Here is a 15418-nt window from a genome sequence, read left to right as displayed (position 1 = left end):
CTCCGGTGGGCCCTGGCATCTGGTGGGCCCTGGCACCTGCAGGCATACAGGGCCAGCAGTTGCCTAGGGCCCCCGCTGCTCCAGGGGCCCCCAGCCAGTGGTGTGTCGCACACCATGCAGCTGCTATGGGGGCCCCTGCCAGCGGAGCAGCAGCGGGTGTCAGGAGGCAGGAGCCCCTGTCCCCGCTGCTAAAGAGAAATGAATATTCACTGAGAAGCAGTGAATATCATTTCAGGTCTCCACCCCCCAGAGGCCCCGCCCCCAGCCCAGTAAGCTGCTCTGCAGACTACAGCTGTAAATCAGGGCCGGCGCCGCCCTCAGTCCTCTCTGCTCCTGGCTCACAGCCAGTGCGCGATGACGTCACTACATCGCGCACCCGCTGTGTGCCTGGCAGAGGGGGCAGCTCCTGACACTGAAGCCGGGATCAGCGTGGGAGCGAGGAGGAGAGGTGAGTATTGTGTTTTGTTTGTTTTTTTTTATATCTCTCTCTCTATCTATCTATCTATCTATCTTTCTCTATATCTCTATATATATCTCTCTCTCTCTCTATCTCTCTTATATCTATCTATCTTTCTATCTCTATCTATTATCTATATCTATCTATCTCTATCTATCTCTATCTATTATCTATATCTATCTATTTCTATATCTATCTCTATCTATCGCTCTATCTTTATATCTATCTTTCTATCTCTACATCTATATCTATCTATCTATCTATCTATCTATCTCTATATCTATCTATCTCTATATCTTTCTATATATATATCTTTATATCTATCTATTATGTCTATCTATCTCTATATCTATCTATCTTACTCTATCTATCTCTATATCTATTATCTCTATATTTATTATCTATCTAGCTACCATCTATATCTATCTATCTTTATCTATATATATATATCTATCTAATATTTATATCTATCTATCTCTATACCTATCTATCTATTTATCTATCCGTTATCTATCTCTATATCTTTTCTCTGTATCTATCTATCTCTATATCTCTCGCTATCTATCGCTCTATCTCTATATCTATCTCTATATCAATCTCTATATCTATCTTTATATCTATATCTATATATCTATCTCTATCTATCTCTATATCTATCTCTATATCTATTTCTCTCTATATCTATCTCTATATCTCTCTCTATAACTATCTATCTATATATCTCTATCTATCTCTATATCTATCTCTCTGTATATCTATCGCTCTATCTATCTTTCTATCTCTATATCTATATATCTATCTATCTTTCTTTATCTATTTATCTCTATATCTTTTCTCTGTAGCTATCTCTCTCTATATCTATATCTATCTCTATATATATCTATATCTATTTCTCTCTATATCTCTCTCTATATCTATCTATCTATTTATCTCTATCTCCATATCTATCTCTCTGTATATCTATCTATCTTTCTATCTCTATATCTATCTCTATATCTATCTATCTATCTATTTATCTCTATCTATTATCTATATCTATATCTATCTATCTATCGCTCTATCTCTATATCTATCTTTCTATCTCTACATCTATCTTTCTATCTATCTCTATATCTATCTATATCTATATCTATCTATTATGTCTATCTATCTAGCTATCTCTATTATCTATATCTACCTATCTCTATATCTTTCTATCTTACTCTATCTTTATATCTATCTGTTATCTCTATATTTATTATCTATCTTTATCTATCTATCTCTATCTATTATCTATATCTATCTCTCTATCTATTTATCGATCTCTGTATCTATCTCTCTCTATATCTATCTCTCTCTCTATCTACCGCTCTCTCTATCTCTATCTATCTTTATATCTATATCTATCTATCTATCTCTATATCTATATATTATCTCTATATCTATCTATCTCTATATCTATCTCTATATCTATATCTGTTTCTCTCAATATCTATCTCTATATCTCTCTCTCTATAGCTATCTATATATTATCTCTATATCTATCTATCTATATATTATCTCTATATCTATCTATCTATATCTATCTATCTATCTCTATATCTATCTGTTATCTCTATATCCATATCTATCTCTATATCTATCTATCTCTATATCTATCTATCTATCTCTATATCTATCTTTCTATCTAACACTATATCTCTATATCTATCTCTATATCTCATTATCTATCTATCTCTATCTCTCTCTCTTTATCTATCTATTGATCTATCCATCTATCTCTATATCTATCTCTATATCTATCTATTACATCTATCTATTATCTCTATTATCTATATCTATCTATCCATCTATCTATCTAGCTATCTCTATCTATCTCTATATCTCTCTCTATATCTATCTATCTTTCTAACTCTATCTGTCTATCTCTATACATATCTCTATATCTAGCTATTATCTCTATATCTATCTCTATATCTATCTTTCTATATCTATCTCTCTATATCTATCTCTATATCTATCTATCTCTCTCTATCTATTATCTCTCTATCTCTATATATATATCTCTATATCTATTTTTATTTATAGCCATCTATCTATATATATTTATCTCTATATCTATCTATATATGTCTATATTATTATTATTATTATATCTGTATATCTCTATCTATTATCTATCTCTATCTATATATCTATCTCTCTATATCTTTCTATCTATAGCTATGTATCTCTATATCTATCTATCTATCTATCTATCCATTATCTATTTTCTATCTATCTCTATATCTATCTACCTATCGATCTATCTATCTATCTATATTTCTTTCTATATCTATCTTTATATCTATCTCTATCTATCTCTATGAATCTTTCTATCTATATCTATCCATTATCTACTTTCTATCCATTATCTACTATCTATCTCTATATCTATCTATTTCTACATCTATCTTTCTATCTATATCTATCTAACTCTATATCTATATATCTATATAGCATTATTCCCTATGAGGGGGGCAGTATTATACCCTATGAGGAGGCAGCATTATACCCTATGAGGAGGGCAGCATTATTCCCTATGAGGGGGGTAGTATTATACCCTATGAGGAGGCAGCATTATACCCTATGAGGGGGTGCATTATACCCTATGAGGAGGCAGCATTATACCCTATGAGGAGGGCAGCATTATTCCCTATGAGGGGGGCAGTATTATACCCTATGAGGAGGCAGCATTATACCCTATGAGGAGGCAGCATTATACCTTATGAGGAGGGCAGCATTATTCCCTATGAGGGGGGCAGTATTATACCCTATGAGGAGGCAGCATTATACCCTATGAGGGGGCAGCATTATTCCCTATGAGGGGGGCAGTATTATACCCTATGAGGAGGCAGCATTATACCCTATGAGGGGGCAGCATTATACCCTATGAGGAGGCAGCATTATTCCCTATGAGGGGGGCAGTATTATACCCTATGAGGAGGCAGCATTATACCCTACGAGGAGGGCAGCATTATTCCCTATGACGGGGTGCATTATTCCCTATGAGGGGGTGCATTATACCCTATGAGGGGGTGCATTATTCCCTATGAGGGGGGCAGTATTATACCCTATGAGGGGGCAGCATTATACCCTATGAGGGGGTGCATTATTCCCTATGAGGGGGGCAGTATTATACCCTATGAGGGGGCAGCATTATACCCTATGAGGAGGGCAGCATTATTCCCTATGAGGGGGGCAGTATTATACCCTATGAGGAGGCAGCATTATACCCTACGAGGAGGGCAGCATTATTCCCTATGACGGGGTGCATTATTCCCTATGAGGGGGGCAGTATTATACCCTATGAGGGGGGCAGTATTATACCCTATGAGGGGGGCAGTATTATACCCTATGAGGGGGCAGCATTATACCCTATGAGGGGGTGCATTATTCCCTATGAGGGGGGCAGTATTATACCCTATGAGGGGGTGCATTATACCCTATGAGGGGGTGCATTAAACCCTATGAGGGGGTGCATTATTCCCTATGAGGGGGGCAGTATTATACCCTATGAGGGGGGCAGTATTATACCCTATGAGGGGGTGCATTATACCCTATGAGGGGGTGCATTATACCCTATGAGGGGGGCAGTATTATATTCTATGAGGGGTCTACATTATATTCTATGAGGGGGCTGCTTTATATTCTAAGAGGGGGCTACCCCAACTCCTGCTACATAATTAAGACATGTACAACCTTATATTATACCCGGATATTAGCGTGTTTTACCGCACAATTGGTGGTCTGGTATTTAACTCTATGCAGCTACATAGTGGGCCCCAAGAATGATTTTCTCTGGTGGGCCCAAGGTGTTCCAGTCCGACGCTGCCTACAAGTGACCCCATTTTGGAAACTAGACCCCCCAAGGAACTTATCTAGATATGTGATGAGAACTTTGAACCCACAAGGGCTTTACAGAAGTTTATAACGTACAGCGGTACAATTAAAAAATCATATTTTTTCCACAAAAATGATCTTTTCACCCCAATTTTTATTTTCCCAAGGGTAACAGGACCCTAAAAGTTATTGTGCAATTTGTCCTGAGTACGCTGATACCCCACATGTGGGGGTAAACCACTATTTGGGCGCATGGCAGATCTTGGAAGGGAAGCAGCGCCATTTGACGTTTTTGGCTGGAATTGAGATCAGACACCATGTCGCGAATGGAAAACCCCTGATGTACCAAAACAGTGGAAACCCCCCACAAATGACACCATTTTGGAAACTAGACCCCCTAAGGAACTTATCTAGATGTGTGGTGAGAACTTTGAACCCCCAAGGGCTTCACAGAAGTTTATAACATACAGCCGTACAATTAAAAAATCATATTTTTTCCACAAAAATGATCTTTTCACCCTCAATTCTTATTTTTCCAAGGGTAACAGGACCCTAAAAGTTATTGTGCAATTTGTCCTGAGTACGCTGATACCCCACATGTGGGGGTAAACCACTATTTGGGAGCATGGCAGAGCTCGGAAGGGAAGCAGCGCCATTTGACGTTTTTGGCTGGAATTGAGATCGGACACCATGTCGCGATTGGAAAACCCCTGATGTACCAAAACAGTGGAAACCCCCCACAAATGACCCCATTTTGAAAACTAGACCCCCTAAGGAACTTATCTAGATGTGAGGTGAGCACTTTGAACCCCCAAGGGCTTCACAGAAGTTTATAATGCCAGGGCATGAAAATAAAAAAATCGTATTTTTTCCACAAACATGATCAATTAGTCCCCAATTTTTTCATTTTCCCAAGGGTAACAGGAGAAATTGGACCCCAAAAGTTGTTGTCCAATTTGTCATGAGTACGCTGACACCCCATATGTGGGAGAAAACTACTGTATGGACACACGTCGGGGCTCGGAAGGGAAGCAGTGACGTTTTGGAATGCAGACTCTGATGGAATGGTCTGTGGGTGTCATGTGCGTTTGGAGAGCCCCTGATGTACCTAAACTATTGAAACTCCCCACAAGTGACCCCATTTTGGACACTAGACCCCCCACGGAACTTATCTAGATGTGTGGTGAGCACTTTGAACCCCCAAGTGCTTCACAGAAGTTTATAACGCTCGGATGTGAAAATAAAAAAATCATTTTTTTCCACAAAAATGATATTTTTGCCCCCAATTTTTTATTTTCCTAAGGGTAACAGGAGAAGTTGGACCCCAAAAATTGTTTTGTAATTTGTCCTGAGTAGGCTGATACCATACATGTGGGGGTAAAACACTGTTTGGGTATGGCAGAGCTTGGAAGGGAAGGAGCACCATTTGACTTTTTCAACTCAGAATTGGCTGGAATTGAGATCAGACGCAATATTGCATTTGGAGAGCCCCTGATGTGCCCAAACAGTGGAAACCCCCAATTCTAACTCCAACCCGAACCCCAACACACCCCTAACCCTAATCTCAGCCCTAGCCCTAACCCTAACCCTAGCCCTAGCCCTAACCCTAGCCCTAACCCTAACCATAACCCTAGCCCTAACCCTAGCCCTAATGGAAAAATGGAAATAAATACATTTTTTTATTTTATTATTTTTCCCTAACTAAGGGGGTGATAACGGGGGGTTTGATTTACTATTTATGGCGGTTTTTATGTTTGGCAGCTGTCGCACGCTAAAAGACGCTTTTTATTGTAAAAATAGTTTTTGCATCACCACATATTGAGAGCTATAATTTTTCCGTATTTTGACCCACCGAGTCATGTGAGGTCTTATTTTTTGCGGGACGAGTTGACGTTTTTATTGGTACCATTTTCGGGCACGTGACATTTTTTGATCGCTTTTTATTCCGATTTTTGGGACGCAGAATGAACAAAAACCAGCGTTTCATGAATTTCTTTGGGGGAGTGCGTTTACACCGTTCCGCTTGCGGTAAAATTGATAAAGCGGTTTTATTCTTCGGGTCAGTACGGTTACAGCGATACCTCATTTAGGTCGTTTTTTTACGTTTTGTCGGTTTTATGCAATGAAAACTATTTTATATAAAAAATAATTATTTTTGCATCGCTTTATTCTGCGAGCTATACCTTTTTTATTTTTTTGCTGATGATGCTGTGTGGCTGCTCGTTTTTTGCGGAACAAGATAACGTTTTCAGCGGTACCATGGATATTTATATGCGTCTTTTTGATCACGCGTTATTACACTTTTTGTTTGGCGGTATGATATTAAATCATTATTTTTTGCTTCGTTTTTTATTTTTATTTTTTAAGGGGTTCGCTAAAGAGGTTAACTAATGGGACAGTTTTATAGGGCGGGTCGTTACGGACGCGGCGATACCTAATATGTTTTTACTTTTATTGTTTTGTTTTTTTATTTCCAAAAAATGGATTTATTTGGGGGAATATTTTTTTTTTTTTCTAATTTATTTGGCGATTTTTTTTAATTATTTAAACACTTTTTTTTATTTTTTTTTAACTTTATTAAATAGTCCCAGGTGGGACATCACTGTCCTGTGACAGATCACTGATCTGTCACATCACAGATCACTGTGACAGATCAGCAATCTGTCACAGGCATTGAAGAAGACTTCCTCTTGCCTGCGCTTTGCAGGCACTGAGGAAGCCAGCTTCCTGCAGGCCCCCGAAGGCCCCCGTCACCATCTTGGATTCGGGGGCCTGCAGGAAAGGAGCCCCCCACAGCAGCGCTACACATTGCGCTGCCGTGGGGGGCTCAGGGAAGCCCCCTCCCTGCCGATGCTTCCCTTTAACCCCCGGTACACCGCGATCGTGTTTGATCGCGGTGTGCAAGGGGTTAACGTGTCGGGGGCGGTCCGTGACCACCCCTGACACATTGTGCCAGGTGTCAGCTGTGATAATCAGCTGACACCCGGCCGCGATCAGCGGCGCTCACCACGTGGGCGCCGCTGATCGCGGTAGACGTACTATCCCGTCCATGGGCATAGGGGCCCGGGGCCCATGGATGGGATAGTACGTCTGATGTCAGAAAGGGGTTAAGCCATCAACAGTTCGCACATTGACCAGCTCCTGAGGTGGACTATTCTTTAGGTTAATAGTTCTATGGTGAAGAGGGATTGTCTTCTCTGGAGATTGAACCTTGCTTTATCCAGATGGAGGGGGTGTGGGTTTTAATTAAAACAGCCTTTAGCCATAATTTTTGTATGGGCCATTTATGTACTTGTACAAGTTAATCGTGTCCTGCCTTAGGCTAGTTTCACATTAGCGTTTTTTTGCGCAGCGCATCGTGCGCATAAAAAACGCAAAGAAAAACGCAAAGCAAATGTGCGTTTTTTTTTCTTCATGCGCACGCTGATGCGTCAAAATAACGCAGTGTTACTTGCGTTTTACATGCGTTTTTGCATGCGGTTGCGTTTTTTATGCGCATGCGTTTTTAGGTGTGACATTTCACAATAGCAAAATCTTTGACCACCAATGGGTCACCAGTGGGCGTGTTTCATTGGAATGTTTTATAGACCCTGTACTGCTGAATTCATCAGATTTTGCTGCTGTTTCCGGTGTCAAGATGGACTTGCGTCTGGATAATTTCCGCTTCAAGCTGGATCTTGACATTGCGCTGTCTCAGGCGTATGTCTTTTGTTGCCAGCAAGAAAGGGAGAGGGAGAGACAGCAGAGACGGCAGCGGCGTAGGTTTTGGAGGCATCCAATCATCGAACTCCGGCCAAGCCGTGGAGCATATCACACGCTGTACAGCGAGCTACAGGAAAACCCGGAGAAATTTGCTGACTATACACGGATGTCCCAGGAAAGCTTCCTTGACTTGCTGGGTATGGTTGAAGGAAACATCCGGAGAAGGGACACTCAGCTCCGGCGTGCCATTCCTCCCGAAGAAAGGCTCCTTGTCACCTTACGGTATGTATGTTGTTATGTTTGCATAATTTTTTTGGCTTTTTATTTTTTTTTTTTTTTGGTCCAAAAAATTAGGTTTTTTTTGGCTATTGATTTTTAACATTATTTTTGTGAAATTGCTTTTTTGCATAATGGTTTTTCTTCTGGCATGTACTAATCCCAAGCCTTTATAAAATGTTTTTTTGCTATGTTGTATTAAAAAAACATGCAAAATAGTTAGGCCATGTACTTTTTTATTTTCAGTGTTTTTAGTAATACCCAAGACAGAAATATAATTATTTTTTCTTTTTATGTTTGGCAGGTTCCTGGCAACTGGAGAGAGTCTTTCATCCCTGCATTTCCAGTACCGGCTGGGAATCTCAACTTTATCTGGGATTGTTGCCGACACCTGCAGGGCTCTGTGGGATGTTCTGTGTCCGGAGTTTCTGCCATTGCCCACTGCCGAAAAGTGGCTTCAAATATCGGAGAAATTCTGGGCAGTCTGCAATTTCCCGAACTGCCTAGGAGCGGTGGACGGGAAGCACATCCGCATCACAAAACCCGCAAGAAGTGGCTCCGAGTACTACAACTACAAGAAGTACTTTTCCACAGTCCTAATGGCCATTGCGGATGCAGACTGCCGGTTTGTGGCGGTGGACATAGGGGCATTCGGACGGGGCAACGATTCACAGACTTTTAAGAACTCTGATATGGGCTGGAGGTTGTACGGCAACCATTTCAATTTTCCACTGGCACGGCCTCTTCCCCAAACCCAAACTCCACCACTGCCATTTGTAGTGGTTGGGGATGAGGCATTTCAGATGTGCCCAAACCTGCTGAAGCCGTACTCCAGCCGTGACTTGGACCACCGCAAGAAAATTTTCAACTACAGGCTTACGAGGGCTCGCAGGACTGTAGAGTGCGCCTTTGGCATTCTAGTGGCCAGATGGCGAATTCTCAGCACCGCCATCAATCTCAAAATGGAAACAGTTGATGAGGTCGTGAAGGCATGCGTGGTTCTCCACAATTTTGTTATGGCAAAGGAGCGGCCGAACTTTGACATGGATGAGCCTGCTGCCAACCCTTTGCCAGATTTTACTCAGCACCCTCTTCGGTCCTCAGTCGAAATTGCCCAAATGAGGGACCAATTTGCGGACTACTTTTTATCCGATGTTGGTCGTGTAGCATGGCAGGATCAAATGGTTTAATAGTTTTGTTGTTTGTTAAAAATAAAATACATGGTTTTTTATACCTGTACCCAGTGTACTGTGTCTTAATAAACTCCACTACTCATCTGCCCAGGTTAAATTGAAGAAAGGGAAACCACCATAAAAAAAAAAAAAAAAAAAAAATATATATATATATATATATATATATATATATATATATATATATATATTTATATATATATATATATTTATATATATATATATTTATATATTTATATATATATATATTTATATATATATATATTTATATATTTATAAATATATAAATATATATTTATATATATATATATTTATATATTTATAAATATATAAATATATATATATATATATAAATATATAAATATATATATATATAAATATATATATAAATATATATATATATATAAATATATAAATATATATATATATATATATATATAAATATATATATATATATATATAAATATATTTATATATATATAAATATATTTATATAAATATATATATATAAATATATATATATATATATATATATCTATATCTATATCTATATATATATATATATATATATCTATATAAATATATATATATAAATATAAATATATATTTATATAAATATATATTATATATTTATATATTTATATATATATATTTATATATATATATTTATATATTTATATATATATATTTATATATATATTTATATATTTATATATATATATATATATATATTTATTTTTTTATATATATATATATATATATATATATATATTTTTTTTTTTTTGGTGGTTTCCCTTTCTTTACTTTCTACCGGATGGTCAGCCATCCAACTCTGAAAGGGATACTATATTTCATTTTTGTTTTATTTATATATATATATATATATATATATATATATATATATATATATATATATATATATGTATATAAAAAAAAAAAAAAATATAGTATCCCTTTCAGAGTTGGATGGCTGACCATCCGGTATAAAGTAAAGAAAAACAAACCATAGTGTAGGGCGCAGTGTGTGCAGGCGGCGAAAGACACAATAGCCAAACATTATTTTGAAAAAAAAATATAACATTTATTTAAATTATTTTTTAGTTGCTGGAAACTGGGGGGTGTGGAGGGATGAGGAACGGCTTTGGGTGGAGTAAGGGGTTCTAGGGGAAGGAGGAACCAAAGAAGTGGGGGAAGGGAGCTGAGGCAAGGAAAGTTGTGAAGTGGGAGGTGAGGGAGGAGGGAGGGTAAGAGTCCTCCTCTTTGTTTTTTTAGGACGGTGGCCCGTCGTCTTCCTGCTGTCCTCGCTTGAGCCTGAGGACTGGCTAGACCCCGGGGACCGCCTTGAGCCTCTGGACCGCCTTGAGCCTCTGGACTGCCTTGAGCCTCTGGAACGCCTGGAGGCTGGGGACTGGCTGGAGCTGGGGGACCGCCTGGCACTTGTTGACCGCCTGCCAGGATCTTGTTCCAGCTGTGGCATGCTGGAGGTGGTGGATGTCCTGGCAGGGGCCGTAAATATTGAATGCGGGTCCCCCAGCTGATGCTGCTCCGAGGTGGTGGTGGTGGTGGTGGTGGTGGCGGTCCATGCAGGCGTGGTGGCTGTGGCGGTCCATACCGGGGTGGTCCTCCCGCTGGTGGTGGTGGTTGCGGCGCTCAAGGCAGGGGTGGTGACGACGGGCCATCCAGTGGTGGTGGCGGCAGCAGTGGTGGGCCAGGCAGGAGCAGCGCTTGGCATGGTGTTGGCGGGTAAGTGTCCAGCTGCACTCGGACTTGGGGCGGTATATTGGTGTCCGGCGAGGCTTGGAAGTGTGGTGGCTGTGCAGTGATATGCAGCAGAAGTAGGTAATGCTGTAAAACGAGTCAGTGGTGGCACCGGTGGAAATGCCACCACTGACTGCTGCATAATCCTACTCTGCTGCATAGCCTGCATAAAAGCATTGTTGCAGGCCTGCATGACAGTCAACTGGAGGTCAGGGGTAAGGTGTTCCGCCGTGTCCCGAGCTATTTGGGTATAAAAATGATGCGCTGGTCTGGCGAGGTCGACTTCCAGGCGCTCAAGGCGACCCTCGATAGACTTGTAGCGTTGGTCCAAAAGGAGGAAACCACTCTCAAGTCTATCGGAGAGTGCCTTGAGGCTACTCTGAAAGACCGAGCTCAATTCAACGAACTCGGGCATGAGAGGCCTGTCCAAGGTCCTCTGCCGCTGCTGGCGGGAAGTGCCCGCAAAACCAGTGGCAGAGACCTGGGACAGGGGAACACCTGAGCGACCAGCTTCCTGGTCTCCAGATGACTGTGGTGCAGACCTGCAAGGTGCTTCCTCGCTGATGGATGGCTGGGAGGGGTCCGGGGCAGCTTGATGAAGGACCGCTTCGGGACCAGGTTGCAGGGTGCTGCTCCAGGTGCTGTGAAAAGAAAAGAAAGAAATTACTACCATAAATTAACAATCGCCAACTCCTGTGGAATAGAAAAGCACAGAATAAAACACAATACAACTAGAAAATACTTACGTTCGGGAGGCAAGGACCGGTCTTAAAAATGCCAAGGCACGATGGTATCGGTACTTCGTGCCGGTCCTTGCCGCAGCACCACTGCGAACCTTATTCTCCTGACGGATATCCCTGTTGAAGCGGTCCTTCATCGAGCGCCAACGGGTTCTGACTTTGTTCACTGTGATGGAAAAAAAAAAAAAAAGAAAAAAAGTAAGACTATGCACTGGAGGCTGTGATCATCCAACTGTGTGTGATGATAGAAACTCCATGGAGTTAATAGCATCACACACAGTTGGGTGATCCCGGCCAAGATCACTGCTGCATCACACTGCATTTAAATACTTACGAAAATCCTTGCGGACCCGGGGAGAGGCGTTGTCCCTGCCATCCATCAGCGATGCGGCCACCTCGTTCCAGAGCCGCCGGATCACCACGTTGTCCGAGTGCAGTTGGTGACGGGTGTCCCACAACGGGACTCGCTCCTGGACTAGACGGATGAGCTCGTCGTTGTCCAGGGCGAGGTCCTCCTCCCGCTGTGGAGCCTAGAAAAGAAAGACAAACATTAATCTTTGAAAGATTTTAAAAAAAAAAATATCGATAACTAGCTGAAGAGCCCGGCGCTGCCCGGGCATAGTAACTAACTGTGGTTAGTTATATAAATTTAAAATTATCCTCCATCCCATAGTCCCGTGCCCATATTCCATCATACATATCCTCCATCCCATAGTCCTGTGCCCATATACCCATCATACATATTCGCCATCTCATATGCCTGTGCCCATATACACATGATACATGTTCGCCATCCCATAGTCCCGTGCCCATATACCATCATACATATCCTCCATCCCATGCCCATATACCCATCATATATATCCTCCATCCCATAGTCCCGTGCCCATATTCCATCATACATATCCTCCATCCCATAGTCCTGTGCCCATATACCCATCATACATATTCGCCATCTCATATGCCTGTGCCCATATACACATGATACATGTTCGCCATCCCATAGTCCCGTGCCCATATACCATCATACATATCCTCTATCCCGTGCCCATATACCCATCATATATATCCTCCATCCCATAGTCCCGTGCCCATATACCCAAACAAACAAACATACACACACACACACACACACAAACACACACACACACACACATACACACTTTGAGCCCTAGATATTGATAAACAATCCATGAAAAAATTATTTGTTTTAAATGGAAATAAATGGAAAAAAAACAACAAACATCGAAAAAAACAACCATGAAAATTTAAAAAAAACAAACTAAAAAATACCAAAAAAAAAAAAAAAAAAAACCAGACTAGAAAATAAGTAAAAAAAAAAAAAAAAACAGTCCATCTGTACTTACATCACGTCTACCCGCCCGCACTTGGCCTTGCTGCTCCTGCCGTTCCTCCGGTGGTGGTGGCGTGATGGAGGATGAGCTCTGAAAATTAAACCAAAAAAATTAATCACATGTGTTTATTTTTTCAAATCCATACGGAAGCATAGTACTCACTTCTTCTGCCTCTTGCCCTGTCCCGGGGACATATTCTTCACCAGATGAAGACATGCTGCAATAAAAAAAAAAAAGAGACATAAGTACATAGAAATGTATTGAAATTTCAGCCAGACATTAGGTTTTTCATACTTACATTGGTGCAGCTTGTGCTGTGTGTCCACTAGTGAGCAATCCTTAAAGTATTGTGGAATCCCAGTGCCCACACCATTTTATCACCTTGGTTCAATTTTTTTTTTTTACTGTCTAGACCAAATTTCAGTCATGTTTATGTAAAAAACGCATGCGCATAAAAACGCAAGACCATGCGCAAGTATTGCGCTCCCATAGGCTCCAATGTGGTGTTTTTGCGCATTCCGTGCGCATGCGTTGTTTTAACGAGACAGGGCGGAACCAAAAATGCAACATGTTGCGTCTGACGCGCCTGGCGCAAAAGACAAAAAACGCATGCGCACGAAAGCGCAAATATGCGCAAGACCATGCGCACATCATGTAAAATATAGGTGCGCAGTGCGCATGCGCACTGGTGCGCCCGATGCGCTGCGCACAAAAGCGCTAATGTGAAACCAGCCTTAGATCTTTATCCTCAAGACTAAATAAATGTAAATCACATAATCTTTCCACATAAGTAAGATCCTCCATCCTTATCAGTTTGGTAGTTCTTCTTTATACCTATTCTAACTCCAGGTCATCCTTTTTATAAACTGGTGCACAGACCTAAACTACTTATTCCAAGTGGTTTATGTGTTAGTATTACTTACCTGTCCCATGAGTTCATTCCTCTAATAATACATGACAATATTCTGCTGGACTTAGAAGTTACAGATTGACATTGCAAGCTGCTATTTAGTTTGTGATCTAAAAGTACACCAAGATCCTTTTCTACAAGTGTCTCTCCTAATTCCATGTGGATGCTCGAACAATGACTTTGTCCAAGTCAGTTTGTAAATTATAAACATCCTCCATAGACTGCATGTCTTCTATCCTGTGCCCCTTCCAGTAAAAATATCTCCCATTTTGGACCCCTTGCAGTTATAATGTCCAACATAAATCCTGAACCCCATTCTAGTAATTTGGCATCAATACAGTCTATGGCCCTCTGGGAACATATGTGCAAACCCTGTCTTGATGGGGGGTTAGGACGTATGCACCGATGTTATCCCATGAACGCAATGTGACAGCACCCTTACTCCAAAACACTCTTCCCATCTGCAGAGATGGCTAAGTGTTAGGTCTTCTGAGCCCTGCATCTACAATGTTACTGTCACTTTCCCAACACAAGTGCATAAAGGAGAATTAATTACATTAAACAATTGCATCAAACATCAACATATGGAAAATGCAGCAATATACAGTAACATAAATCAGCACTATTAGGTCTTTAGGAGGGTGTTTCTTCCCTCTCCAAACTCTTAGAAAGGCAGGGTTAAAAGTGTTGTCTAGTAGAAAAAAATGCTTCACACAGTGGGACATGGAGGTCCAGAAGTAGCAGTGACCCAGTGAGAGAGGGAGCGAGATATAGCAGGACCCATATGTAACTTTTACTTCTGCATCCACTATACTTATTTCCCTAATTGTATCAATGCCTGGACAATGTAAAACATGGTAAAAGTGACCAAAATGTTTACCGTATATACTCGTGTATAAGGCTGGTTTCACATTTGCGTTAAAACAACGCTGCGCCCTGCGCCGTTAAGCCCCGCCCCGAGCCGGCTCCCTGCCCGCCCCATCCGGGATCACCGCCTACTTTCGCATTTGCACGCATGCGATCGGCGCACCCTATCTTTAGCATAGGGTGCGCAGATCGTGCGCTGCCAGTGTGAAAGTAGCGCGCTGCGCACTTTTGACGGTGCGCCGTGCGCGCCGAAATGCAGCATGTTGCATTTCGGCGCACACGGCGCACCGTCAAAAGTGCGCA

At 41.1% G+C, this 15418-nt stretch overlaps 2 protein-coding genes across 5 annotated transcripts in view; one reads left to right on the top strand and one right to left on the bottom strand.

Moving 5' to 3' along the window:
• The window catches only part of SYTL5 (synaptotagmin like 5), a 378504-nt gene that overhangs the window by 322091 nt on the left and 40995 nt on the right, over positions 1–15418 (top strand). The gene's annotated exons all lie outside the window — the stretch shown is intronic.
• LOC141080649 (uncharacterized) lies at positions 10576–13280 on the bottom strand. The gene is made up of 2 exons (XM_073566024.1): positions 11990–13280; positions 10576–11884 (listed from the first exon to the last, which is right to left on the bottom strand). The coding sequence occupies exons 1-2, from the start codon at positions 12118–12120 to the stop codon at positions 10576–10578; spliced, it is 1440 nt and encodes a 479-aa protein (XP_073422125.1). The 5' UTR covers positions 12121–13280.

The sequence above is a fragment of the Dendrobates tinctorius genome, unplaced genomic scaffold (genome assembly GCF_039654945.1).
Source record: "Dendrobates tinctorius isolate UK_male_01 unplaced genomic scaffold, ASM3965494v1 ptg000016l, whole genome shotgun sequence".
Taxonomy (NCBI): domain Eukaryota; kingdom Metazoa; phylum Chordata; class Amphibia; order Anura; family Dendrobatidae; genus Dendrobates; species Dendrobates tinctorius.
This window is presented reverse-complemented; position numbering and strand designations above follow the sequence as displayed.